The following is a 14,876-nucleotide window of genomic DNA, read 5'->3' on the forward strand; positions in this document are numbered from 1 at the left end:
CTTGTGAACGACAGTATGCGAATTGAATAAAAATGAATGGACAATCACAAAAACACTGCGTGAAAGTGGATACGAGCAAGTAAATGTGATTTACCCACCAAAAACATTCAGAAAATTACAAAATTTAAATAAAACAACACAATAATCTTTGAACATGCGGCGACACTATGCACAGTGAGGGTGAGGTACATGATATCGAACTAGCATCATAAATTATATATATTATTTTTTGGTCAGGGACAATATATACAGACGGATACCAATATGTGCAGTGAAAATTGGAACATATTGTCGCCAACGTTATGTACATAACGGCAAAATGTAAAGTCAAACAGCTTTTTCTTGAACAAATATAATTACCATTTTTGTCACAAAGATGTTTAGAAATTCGATTCAGTTAAATTTTAATACACTTGAAAGAGTGTATTTATTTCAAATTAAGATATTTAAAAAAAAAAAGAAATCGTGACAACTTCAGCATATATTTTTGTATTGTCTTTGAAAAAAACCTTGAGACGTATTATGTGCAAAATCTGTCCTATCTTGAAATTAACAACCACTTGATAATTTATTTCTATTTACTTATATTCATTTATCAAGAGGACAAAGCATGCAAAGGAGAAAAATCATAAGTTCCTCGACGGAAGTTTACTCAAGGATTTGAAGCAACTTTTAATTTTATAGATAGGGATTATATAATGAAAAAAAGATGGGTTAAAGAAATGATTCAGTGGAATGAAGGACTTTATAATGAAAACAATTTCATACAGAGGAAAATAACAATAAGGAAGTGTTTCGAAACCTCCAAAGTGTAGCTGCATTACATAACATATTTTTCAAACATAAGATTAATAAAAAAAAACATCATAAATTTAAGAATAGGTCAGTGTGTGTTGGCAATCCTTAACCATGCAAACAACAAATACTATAATATTTTCCGTAGCATTCTTTCCCGATTATCATTGTTTGTAGTTATTTTTACATATTTTTATTCCATCTCAGGAAAAGCTGATGATCATTTTCATAATATGAATAAAAAAAGCATCCGTTGAAAATGGTACTCGTTTTTTTTTTTTTTTTTTTTTAATTTATTTAGATAAAGATTCTTGCCTTTTTTTTTTTTTACAAAGAAAGTAGTCAGGAATTGGTAAGGAAAATAGTGAATTCTTTCAAAAAAGAAATTCTGAAGAAAAAAATGTGTCAGAAAAATGTAAACTTATTTCAAAGCTTCATTAAATCTAAATAATATTTTGGTTTTTGTTTTCTATCTTGTGTCCTTGGGAAAGAGGAGTTTGGGTTTCACAGGTGATCAAAGTTTTAAGAAATACAAATATTTTTATAGAAACATATGGAGATAAGAGACAGTATTCAAGATCAGAAGTCCATGAAACAATAATAAAAAAATAGGAGCAGAACAAACAAGGACCTCCTAAAGATCGGAGGTGGGGCCATGGAGGAGTGAGTAAATCATGACCTTCGTTGCTAGGGATACAATGGGTGATCAAGATTTTAAATAAGAATATATTTGAAAAAAATAGAAAACTATCTAAATTTGAAAAAAGCAATGGTTAGTCATATAAACGGATTTACCGATATATCAAAGCTGGACCAAGCATTATCATGCGATATGTACTTGTGAACGACAGTATGCGAATTGAATAAAAATGAATGGACAATCACAAAAACACTGCGTGAAAGTGGATACGAGACAAGTAAATGTGATTTACCCACCAAAAACATTCAGAAAATTACAAAATTTAAATAAAACAACACAATAATCTTTGAACATGCGGCGACACTATGCACAGTGAGGGTGAGGTACATGATATCGAACTAGCATCATAAATTATATATATTATTTTTTGGTCAGGGACAATATATACAGATGGATACCAATATGTTCAGTGAAAATTGGAACATATTGTCGCCAACGTTATGTACATAACGGCAAAATGTAAAGTCAAACAGCTTTTTCTTGAACAAATATAATTACCATTTTTGTCACAAAGATGTTTAGAAATTCGATTCAGTTAAATTTTAATACACTTGAAAGAGTGTATTTATTTCAAATTAAGATATTTAGGAAAAAAAAAAGAAATCGTGACAACTTCAGCATATATTTTTGTATTGTCTTTGAAAAAGGCCTTGAGACGTATTATGTGCAAAATCTGTCCTATCTTGAAATTAACAACCACTTGATAATTTATTTCTATTTACTTATATTCATCTATCAAGAGGACAAAGCATGCAAAGGAGAAAAATCATAAGTTCCTCGACGGAAGTTTACTCAAGGATTTGAAGCAACTTTTAATTTTATAGATAGGGATTATATAATGAAAAAAAAGATGGGTTAAAGAAATGATTCAGTGGAATGAAGGACTTTATAATGAAAACAATTTCATACAGAGGAAAATAAAAATAAGGAAGTGTTTCGAAACCTCCAAAGTGTAGCTGCATTACATAACATATTTTTCAAACATAAGATTAATAAAAAAAAAAAAACATCATAAGTTTAAGAATAGGTAAGTGTGTGTTGGCAATCCTTAACCATGCAAACAACAAATACTATAATATTTTCCGTAGCATTCTTTCCCGATTATCATTGTTTGTAGTTATTTTTACATATTTTTATTCCATCTCAGGAAAAGCTGATGATCATTTTCATAATATGAGGAGTCAAATTTAAAGGCTTAAAACGGTATAGTTTTGCTTCTGTGAGATTGTAAAAAGATAGATATAAGGATATTTTTGAAGAAGTTGTGGCATTTTTAATATAACTGAGAATTGTTTTTTTTTTAATTTCGCTCCCTATTACAAATGATGCCTAATTTTCAAAGTATGCTTCATGATGGGAGGGATAATGGATTTTGTAACACTTCCGATATTCATTTTCTTTTAAACATAATACCCCTGAATTTTTTCACACTTTGAACATGTTAAAAAAAATTAAATGAATAAATTAAAGTTTTTTTTTCGATGTTGAAATGTAACAATTTCATTTGTACGTAGCGGGTAGAGAACTGCGCTGGTAAGTCGATTATGAACATTAATTATCCCTAAAATATATTGGTAATATCGGTGCACGGCTTGGTACTTGACCCTGTTGTCACATTTAGAAAAGGTTACATTATAAAAAACATTTTAACTATACTTCCTGCATTGATATTATTCTATATCTAACGTCATGGACAGCAAAGTGGTATGGTTTCGTTCTCTCGTTGAATTAATCCTGATCAGGAATTATTATGCGACTGCATATGGTAAGATCATTTCCTTTTCATATTTTTTTGCTTTTTATGAAAAATGTTCTATTTATGTTGATTGACCGATACCAAAATAGGTTACAGTAACTCTTAAGTAAAAGAACAAGTATGGCTATTTTTTTAAACAAGTCAAATAAATGATAAAGAATAAAGATACATACAATCATAAAGTAGACAAGGGACAACAATTTCATGCTATGAGTCCGTATGATCGGTGCACATCCCTGACTCGAAAAAAATAACATATTCTTCAAAAGAAGAGCTGAGTTTGACTAAAGGCAAACTTAAAAATTGTATTATCAAAAATACTTAACAAAAAAAAAAAACAAACAAACAAACGAACAAACAAACAAACAAACAGACAAAGAAACAAACGAACAAACAAACAAACAAAAACAGAACAAAATAAAACAAAAAAACGTATTATTTACTGTCACTATATGTTTCTATTACAAATCATTATTGTACAATAGAAATAGAAAACATTGTTATGCAAATAAATTCAACAATAAATTGAGTAAACAATAAAGGACTATCTAAAATATATGCAAACTGATTTTGACTAAAAGAGGATGGCAAGATAATATCGGTATACAATCTTAATACAATCTGTACGTTGACTCAGCGATCTCATTTTGCCCACATATGTCACAATATCGGGGATATTTAAGGAATCACTGTCTAGTTTGTATAGTATGCCAGAGTATCAACAACTGTGGGAAACATGGGATAATTTGCATAACGGGCGAAGCCAGTTATGCATCAATTATCCCATGTTTCCCACTATCGTTGATGTCCCTGGCATACTATACTAACTAGACAGTGATTCGTTATATTTCCATTTCATTCAAAAGTAAGATTGTAGATTTAGGACATATGTTTAAATTACACAAGGACTCCATTGCAAATTTCAATAGTTCTCGCCCACTGACGTCAAATACTAAGATACTCGAGATACCTAAAAAATGGGCATAACATTTAAATAACAAAGATGGGCTCTGACATTTCACATGGACTATACCAATAAATTCATTAAGCTTTCAAAACCTTGACTACTGAGATAGTTATATTTAAAAAATAATCTTGGTTATAAATGAGATTTGTTGACTTTAAGGACAAATGATCAAAGAAAAGAGGACCCTAAACATGGTACAGTAAGTAAAATATACAGGTTGTACTGCTCAGTTTTCAAATTTTTATTCAAAATTTCACAGAAATTGAATTTGAGGTGAAGAAAAAGTTGTATAGAAGAAAAAATGGTAGTTGAAACAAGAGGCCCATGGGCCACATCGCTCACCTGGGTACATTGGCTAGGAAATAAAATACAAATCACTTCAGTATTTTAGTTTACATACGGGAGGTCTGGAATTTCAAACCTCTTATTCCAACAAGTATGACTTTGTACTACCTGAGAAAGCTTCCATATCAATATGAATAAACATGGCTTTCCTGTTCTTTGGAATAAAAATTCCTTGATATTTCTAGACAAAACTTTGATTCCCAATTATATACCACCGAACCCAACCCCTACTTCCCGTTCATGACTTGAACAAACTTGAATCAACACTACGTGAGGATGCTTTCATAAAGATGTCACCAATCATAGCTTTGTGGTTCGTAAGAAGATCAGAAGAGTTTAAATGAATCCGATATATTCATTCCTATGAAAAATTTTAAACGTCCATTGTGGCCCCACCCTGCCCCCAGAGGTCATAGTTTGAATAAACATGAATCTACACTACCTGAGGATGTTTTCACCTAAGTTTCATCTTCCTGGCAAAGCTGAGTTGTTCTTGAACAGAAGATGTTCAAAGATTTTTTCCTATATATTCCTATGCAAAATTTGATCACCAGTTGTGGCCCGGCCCTACCCCCAGGGGTCATGATTTGAACAAACTTGAATCTACACTACCTGAGGATTATTCCATATTAGTTTCATCTTTACTGGCCTGGTGGTTCTGGAAAAGAAGATTAAAAAAAATTCATATATATTCCTATGTTAAAATTTTATCGGCCATTGTGGCCACGCCCTACCCCCAGGGGTCATGATTTGAACAAAATTAATTATACACTACATGAGGATGCTTCTACATGAGTTCCTTCTTTTCTTGCCTAGATGGTTCTGGAAAAGAAGATTGTTCCTATATATTCCTATATTAAACTTTGATTAGCTATTGTACGTGGCCCCGCCCTTACCCCGGGGTTCATGCTTTTGATAAAACTTGAATTGACACTACCTGAGGATGCGTCCACATAAGTATCATCTTTCCTGACACAGTTGTTCACGACAAAGACAAGGAAAACGACTAAAACAACGACAGACAACGAACAAATTTTAATCAGAAAAGCTCACTTGAGCTTTCAGCTCAGGTGAGCTAAAAAGGGAAAAAAATTGAACATCATAAAAGGATCACAATATCTTAAATAATTTGGAACTTTATTTATTGCATCATTTGGAACAAAAATAAAAGGCACAGAAATTTATTAAAATCCAGGCATCTGCTTTTTGTTTGTATCATCTTTCCTTAAGCGATACTGTCCGTTGACTTGTTTCAGTAACTTGATTGTCATAACTTAAATAAAAAGTAATTCATACGTAGATGCTCTACGTATGAATAACTTTTTATTTAAGTTTAAGCGCCTGCGTATCGAATCAAGGGAGAGATATTATAACGTACACCGGAGATAACTATATATTGCTGTATTAGTAAAGAAAGGTGACGGTAGAAAACTCCAAGTCATCTCCGCAGCACACTTAAGGTTACAAAAAAGGGGGGGGGGGGCGGAGCTAAATTGGTACGGGAAAACTCAACTATCATGACTATCATATATCAATTCTTAAAAATATCCCGAAATGAGGTGGTTTTCTATCTTTACCTATAGGAAGCCATCAAACTAGATCAACATTTACCACAGTATGCTGTTTTGTCACTAGTTATATCCCACATAACAAGTTATAAACAAGTCACTAATCGCAATCCACTTGTGGACGTTTCGTCATTTCGTAAAACGTAGCGCAGTTTGTATGTATGCGGTGAGAAGCATATCAAGTAAAATTTTCTCACGAAAAGTTTATTCGATAATTAAATAAAATGTCATTTATAGATATTCTATAAGCCATGAACTTTGATTCAATGGATCCTTTATGATTTAATTGATATATTCTCCGAATATTTCGTATTTAATTGATACTGCCGTATATTTGTATGCAAGTATAACGGAGGATAACGTGGGGGTCTTAATAAATCGATCACGTTCAAGGGCATACGCTCAATTAATCAATTCTAGAAGTATTAAGGTATCTGAAAAGTGCTGCAATCCTGATGAATTCCTGAAAATAATTTTATTATTTCAATATTTCATACAGTTGACCAGCACAAAATAAAGCATTCCATCATACAAATATGATTTCAACAATAAAATTGCAGAAACCAGATGGGATCGCAGCACTTTTCAGAGACAACAATGCGTTGTGAAAATATTTATAAACTAAACTTAGAATTTTGACTTGGTAATGCCCTTGCAATAGTGAAATTTATAGATGATCTCAATACTGCAAGTAAATATACAGTACTTATACATGTATCACTTGACTGCTGCATCACGTGACAAGTCTAAATATAAAATCTAATGGTCCAAAATATGTAGTTATTACAATAATTACAATTATATGATATAATAATGTACTAAAAATAATCGCCATCCAGTTTATGAATAGAATACAAAATATTGTCGATGTTTCCATTGCGCACCTTAACTGCCCAGCGTCGTTTTTCATACAGATTTGTTGTAATATTATCAGAAATTATTATCATCAGAAATCGACACTGTATACACTGAATTGACGACGGGTTTTTCCGTTATTTCTGGATTATGACAAGGAGCACACAGGGATGCTCACTCCTCCATGGCACCTGATCCCACCTCTGATGATTTGGAGGTCCACATTTACTCTGTTCCTATTTTGTATTGTATTATGGACTTTTATTACGATTACTGTTTGTTTTCTCCATATCCTTCAATTCAAGAAAAATATCTAAATATGAAACAGATATATAAGTACATTCTATTTTTTATTCTTAGCTCACCGTGATATAACGTATGGACGTAAGAATGGTAACAACCATTGTTAAATTACAATACCTCGTTCATATATTTAATTGTTTAGTTGAAGGCCACATGAAGAGTTTTTTTTTTCGCGTATAAGTTTCAAAAAAAATTCGTCTTTATATGAATTTAAAAAAAAAAGGTTTGCTCATAACGGGGTACAATTTGTACCCATCGGAATTTGAGTAAATTGTTAGAAATTTACTCAAAAAACCGCAAGGATATTGACAATAAGGAACTATAGCATCTTTTTAAATACTTAATAGTGTTTGTTCTAATAAACATGAAATAAAATAAAAATGACTTTGTTACAATATGCAGGTATGATAAGGCTTCCCAGAGAATATTGCAGTGTACTCTGTGCATTCACTTCACCGAACTACAAATGTATGACGTCATAAGTGAAAACGGAATCTTGCTATTGCCAACTTGAGCTGTAATGTTGGGGGTGTGTCATTAACTTAAGGACAGATGATACAAACAATTATTTTCTTTGAAAAAGATTGAATATCATGTCACAAGTTTAGAAAAGTGGATGGCTCTTAAAAAATTTTCTCCGAAGAACTGGAAAATGAAATAGATTTGGAAAATATTAGTAATATTTCAATAAAAAAACGAATATAGAAAAATCACATTCAGTAAAGGTTTACAGGTGAAAATAAATTTCAAAATATGTTATCCTGGCGTTAAAAGTGTAATATAAACCTAAGAAAAATATACCAAGCCAGGTGAATTTTAAGAGGAAGATCGAAATAACAAAAAAATGGCAATATCACATAGGCTGATTTTAACCATTTAGCTTTTCCTAATAAAATTCACCTGGCTCGGTATATTTTTCTTGAGTTTATATTACACTTTTAGCGCCAAGATAACATATTCTGAAATTTATTTTCACCTGTAAACCTTTACTGAATGTGATTTGTCTATATTTGTGTTTTCATTGAAATATTACTAATATTTTCCAAGTCTTTTTCATATTCCAGTTCTTCGGAGAAAAAAATCTAAGAACCATCCGCTTTTCTAAACTTGTGACATGATATTTAATCTTTTTCAAAGAAAAAATTTGTTTGTATCATCTGTCCTTAACACCTTAAGTCAATCTGCATATAAAGAGTTAGAAAGCTAATTTAAAATAAATGTGATTTAATATTTTCATTTTTAATATCTACTATATCTGAATAATGCAGATAGCTTTGCTTTATTACACTGTACTCTGTTTTAAAGTCAGCGTGTTCAAAATACGTAAGAAAATATTTGTTTGCCATTTACCCTTTTTATACCCGTCGATTAAAAGCAGAATTCACCACTTGTGTGCTTTTTGTTAATCTGTAGAGATACCAGGGTAATAGTATAACTTTTCCCAAGCACAAATCGTGTGCACAAGGATGCAAAGAGTTTACTTACGTGATAAAAAGTTAAAGATAATTGTGTTAATCGACTGCACCGATCGGAATTCTTCAAAAAAGTAGAATTGACACTCAAGTGATCAACGAGGTCATGTGATAAGTACCAGTATGTTTGTATATAGCCTTGAGAAATCTCGATATGAATTGGGCGTACTTGGGCGTTACATAAGTTAAACAAAAACAAAATCAAATTTGCAATTCAGTGTCGCACTCTAAATGCATTAAAAGCACCGAAATGCCATAACGTTACTGGGATGTTATAAATTCATCTTTCTTTACATGCAACATTTCTAGTCAAAAAACAGAATTGCTCCCGGATTTTTTCTTAAATGCAGAATTGTTGTAAATGAAAATGAATGCTTTTCTAAGGGGGGACGTGTAATGGATAAAATGTAGATCTTCCATGACTCTCTCTCTCTCTCTCTCTCTCTCTCTCTCTCTCTCTCTCTCTCTCTCTCTCTCTCTCTCTCTATATATATATATATAAGGCGAAAGCGCTACGGTAAAAATAACTGTTCGAGTTTTGTGAGTCTTGATTTTTTCATGGGATATATTTAACTGTATCAAAAACTGGATTTTTCTTTAATTATATATATATATATATATATATATATATATATAAAGCACATTTTGCAACAACTCTTAAACTAACATAACTGCCCTAAGTGAAGAAATATTAATATAGAAATCACAAAGAAATTCACTTTTACATGGATACCCACTTCCGCCCCAGCCCGGGGTTAAACTCTCGACCTTCGGAATCTGTCTCCTAGCAGTGCAGGAACAGCGCGCTAGACCGCTCGGCTATCTAGGCAAGTCAAAAACTTGCTTTCGATGCCAATGGAATTCTCGCGGCGCTGTCCTACACTACACGGTCATTGAGAATGGAATGTGAGATACAGTTATTTGGACATTAGTTTTAACAGAGGATTGTTAACAATACATGTTGTAATGAAATTAAGTATTATTTATAAAGCACATTTTACAACAGTGAATTTCTTTGTGCTTTCTATATTAATATTTCTTCACTTAGGGCAGTTATGTTAGTTTAAGAGTTGTTGTAAAATATGCTTTATAGATAATGCTTAATTTTATTACAACATGTATTGTTAACAATCCTCTGTTAAAACTAATGTCCAAATAACTGTATCTCACTTCCATTCTCAATGACCGTGTAGTGTAGGACAGCGCCGCGAGAATTCCATCGGCATCGAAAGCAAGTTTTTTTGACTTGCCTAGATAGCCGAGCAGTCTAGCGCGCTGTTCATGTACTGCTAGGAGACAGATTCCGAAGGTCAAGAGTTCAACCCCGGGCTGGGGCGGAAGTGGGTATCCATGTAAAAGTGAATTTCTTTGTGCTTTCTATATATATATATATATATATATATATATATATATATATATATATATATATATATATATCACTTTCCTTTCGATTGACAGAAAATATTGCATTAAACAAGACTGCCTGGCAGCTACATCCTTTTTACGCTCGTCCAGATTGGGGAGCCGATAAAGCTGTGGATGGGAAGTTTTCAGACCGGTCTGCTTTAGGAGGACAATGCACTATTTCTTATAGTTATGAAAGAACTGCACTTTGGTGGGTGGATCTTGGAGAAGTGCTTAGTATACACCATCTAACTGTCTTCTACAGGACGGATAATGTTCCATGGGGTACTGTAAAAGTAGTACTAGTTAAAGTTATATATACTAAAAAAAAAAAAACGCATATTCAGATTAAACATTATAATTCGAGTTTTCACTTCAAGCCTTTTATTTTAAAAGAGATTTTAGAGTGTATCGTGATAAGAATCAAACATGTCATATGTTTTAAATTGAAAAGTTAAGATGATGTTATTTTTGTCGCCTCTACATTCTAGTTGCATACTGACATAACCAATGCATATGTCCTTTGCAACGTCTCAGCGCTAGTGGATTTCAAATGTATGGACATCTTGCAAGAATATCAGCTCCTCTTAGACTCTTGCAAACAATTTGTGCACTTTAATGTTGTTTTTCATCATCCCTTTACTGTAGCAGCAGTTTGTTCAGCAGTTATGAATCGAGTGCGCAGGTCCTCCGGTTATCATCATCGTTAGCCCGGTTGCGTTCAGCCTTTGTTAAGGTGTGGCATTGCAGCATCAACATTGCAATTAAATCTGAAATATGGGTTAAATAGGAGTGTTTACTGTTTCTTTATATCCAAAATATCAATATCAATAGACCGCAGATTTACAAAAATCATGTAAAAAATTTAAAAAAAAAATTTTATAAACATGATGAATCAAGGGAAATAATTTAACACTTGGGTTTAAAAAGCCTATGTTGTCCTTTAAATAGGTCACAAGGTATCCAATGATAAAAAAGATAGTTGTTCCATATACTTTCCCAATATTTTTTGATGAGTAAAACAATATGCCTTTCTTTTTTTTTTTTGAGTATAATATACATGTATATCATAAATGTTTTCATTTTTCTTAAACAACTTTTTCTTTGTTTCTCATAGAAGTATATGACTGTGTACCTACTTTGTCAATAAATTCTCCATTTTTTACTTGAGCCAATTAAAAATACTGTTATCTCATAAATAACGTACTGATTAACACAGTAAGGGAGTTCCATACTTAAATTGATCACCCCTGTCAACACGCGATCGGCAACGCTGATGGGATCGGCAACGCCGATAGTTAAATTCAACTATAAGAGGAAGATGTGTTTAAATAAAACATTATTTTGTTCTATTTCCTCGCAATTTTCCGTCAACGTTTCCAACTTTTTAAATGCTACTAGGCATGTTTAACACCATGAAAATCCTCTACGCACTGCAAATCACCATATATTATTTTAAAGTTAAGTTTTACCTAAAACATGACTTCCTTAACATGACACACGAAGCTCGTTTAAGTGATATTTATTTCCTTATTACCTATACCCGACAGTCCAAAAAGCACATTTGCAATTCTAAATATTAGGTAAATCATAAATGTTAAATCCGATTTGAAGTTCTTCATCAAATAGAAAGCGTTAAAATAACGGTTTGAAGCATACACATGCCAAACGGTTTGGCGATCGGCAACGACTCTATAAACGATAGTACAACAAAGAAAATATAAAAACAAGCGATCGTGCAACTTGAACTTATAAAATACTTTTAATGAAATAGAGTAATAGATAGCCACGTGGTATGGGTGGAAAGTCTATCGAAATAGAGCGAGATATCGAGCATTTGATTTTCGAGAGGAAAAGAGTGAATTTGACTGAGGTTCTTGTATATTAGTTAGAAAATGTCCGTTTTTTAAGAGAACAAAATTTAAAACTCCATGGAACCCTAAAATATGATATTATTTTTTAAATCAGATACCTATAGAGTGTTATAGGACCAAATTTTAGCATTATAGAAAAAAAAGTTTTATTGTCTAGGAAATGGCAGTTCAATTACAGGAGTTGGCATATGTATATCAAATACTGATTTTTTTTTTCAGAAAATAAAAAAAATAATAATATCTGTGTCAATACTATAGAAATAATGATTAAAGGAATTTCCATACCTAGCAATTTTACCGAAATGTTCAGTATTTAAACAAAGGATGTGTTGTACACGCACATGTTAATATACATGTATATTTAACATCACTATGTATTAAAGTATGTTTTTTTAATTTACTGATATACATTGTATTATTAGGTAATGCACGTACGTCTGCAGTGTAGAATCTGGGGTAGGGTGGGGTGAAAACTTTACTTTCATAGGCTTCAGCAGCAAATTGAAAGTGGGGGGGGGGGGCTAATTTGAAAGTCTATCGAAATAGAGCGAGATATCGAGCATTTGATTTTCGAGAGGAAAAGAGTGAATTTGACTGAGGTTCTTGTATATTAGTTAGAAAATGTCCGTTTTTTAAGAGAACAAAATTTAAAACTCCATGGAACCCTAAAATATGATATTATTTTTTAAATCAGATACCTATAGAGTGTTATAGGACCAAATTTTAGCATTATAGAAAAAAAAGTTTTATTGTCTAGGAAATGGCAGTTCAATTACAGGAGTTGGCATATGTATATCAAATACTGATTTTTTTTTTCAGAAAATAAAAAAAATAATAATATCTGTGTCAATACTATAGAAATAATGATTAAAGGAATTTCCATACCTAGCAATTTTACCGAAATGTTCAGTATTTAAACAAAGGATGTGTTGTACACGCACATGTTAATATACATGTATATTTAACATCACTATGTATTAAAGTATGTTTTTTTAATTTACTGATATACATTGTATTATTAGGTAATGCACGTACGTCTGCAGTGTAGAATCTGGGGTAGGGTGGGGTGAAAACTTTACTTTCATAGGCTTCAGCAGCAAATTGAAAGTGGGGGGGGGCTAATTTGAAAGTCTATCGAAATAGAGCGAGATATCGAGCATTTGATTTTCGAGAGGAAAAGAGTGAAATCTGGGAGGGGGCTAAACCAGTAGGCTGGTTGTTCCCCTTTTGCAGTATATAGTCAAATCGGGGTAGCAGCTGGTAATTTATGGGTAAAACTTGGGTGTTGAAGAACTTGAATCATAACACCCCCTCCCTCCATCCAACACAACACATTTCCGAAATTGAATTTTGAGTTTAGAAAATGTTCCTTTACTTACACTTTGCATGATAAATCATCTAAGATATATTTAAGGTTGTTTTTTTTTTTTGGGGGGGGGGGGGGGGCTTATGAAATTGAGGTATTTTTTTTCTTTACATTTTTGTTAGCGATCGAACTCTTTTTCACTTGTATCTCTTTAACCTACGTAGCTAATGTCTATTTTTTGCATTAATGTAGAACAGTTTTAAGAGTTAAAAAGGTATATAACAATGACTGATTGCCTAATTGAATGCAAAATATTTATGTATAGCAAAATAAACTTTTTGGCAACAAGTTTCTCTGATTTGTGCTATTCTTATTTCAAGTGTTGTACGATCGCTTCATAAAAGATACATGTCGTTTACGATCGCCTCGCGGTTGTCAAATTTTCCGAATCAAATTTGTTTTACATGTAAGATAATGTAGTTTTAAGGTAAAAATCATTTAGTTCATACTTCCAAGAACCGTTACATAATAAAAGCCGCAAAATTTGGTAGGTAATAGAAACAATAACTTATTTCAAAGCATGGAAATTTGATGTTTAGAACATTGTCGATTTGATCGGTAGCATTTGCACAGAAATTGTGAAACAAAAACACTCTGGGTAAGTCCTTACTGTAGATAATTATCCAATTAAATGCTTTCTAATTTTATTTCAGCTGGTTTCACTCCAGCACATACAAAACTATTTAAATTTACCCCCTACAATACTTTCCTCTTCAAGTTGAGCGTTGTCGATCGTGCGTTGAAAGGGTGTTGATGGCCGTCAAGTTTTAAACAATAGACGAGATATTTTCTTTTGGGAAGATATTCTATCTATAAGGAATAGGTACAGAAATTCAAAACGAATCAAAAAAAAAAACTTTAAGATGTTCTTCAATTTACATCTTGTAAATTGTTGGTTTGAGCAAGCACCTTTTTTTAAATTTAAAACAATAAAGAAGATTCCTAGGTGATGACGAGTTTATGCATTGTTTGTACAATACCACTTTCATTTCCATTCTCTTTTCTCCAGACCACTATAATGGTTACACAGCCAGATTCCTTGGTTTTTCTGTTTACATATCAAACACAACCGACAAAGACGAGGGGGTTCAATGTTTTATGGACACAATTTATACCAGAGACACGATACCAAGTAATATAACAATAGAATGTATAAAACATGGACGATACATCATCTACTACAATGAGAGACTCCCAGGAGTTACCTACCCTGAGGGATATTCCAAGGGCGCACAAAACGAACTTTGTGAATTTGAAGTTTTTGGTAAGAAAACACTATCAACATAATTTATTTAGTATAAATAAGTTTTGTATCCTGGAAACTCTACACTATATATTTCAGAGTATGCAATAAAATAGCTTTCAATCGAAAAAATAGTAACTGAAGAGTTTCTTGTGGAAGAGTTGAGGATACACATCATTATTTCTTCTCATGCAAACAATATTATACAGAACCCAGAAAGGAATATTT

General features: G+C 32.2%; 1 protein-coding gene across 1 annotated transcript; it reads left to right on the top strand.

The window, feature by feature from the left end:
- Positions 1-3,168: 3,168 nt before the first annotated feature.
- On the top strand, positions 3,169-14,669 carry LOC134257634 (uncharacterized; the record flags this gene model as incomplete). Its single annotated transcript, XM_062740229.1, has 3 exons — positions 3,169-3,260; positions 10,220-10,450; positions 14,415-14,669. Coding segments are annotated over exons 1-3 (562 nt in total), but the record flags the coding sequence as incomplete, so codon positions are not given.
- Positions 14,670-14,876: the final 207 nt, after the last annotated feature.

The sequence above is a fragment of the Saccostrea cucullata genome, unplaced genomic scaffold, assembly GCF_032062105.1.
Source record: "Saccostrea cucullata isolate Sc308-1 unplaced genomic scaffold, CSIRO_AGI_Scuc_v1 ctg13328, whole genome shotgun sequence".
In the NCBI taxonomy this organism is placed as follows: Eukaryota; Metazoa; Mollusca; class Bivalvia; order Ostreida; family Ostreidae; genus Saccostrea; species Saccostrea cuccullata.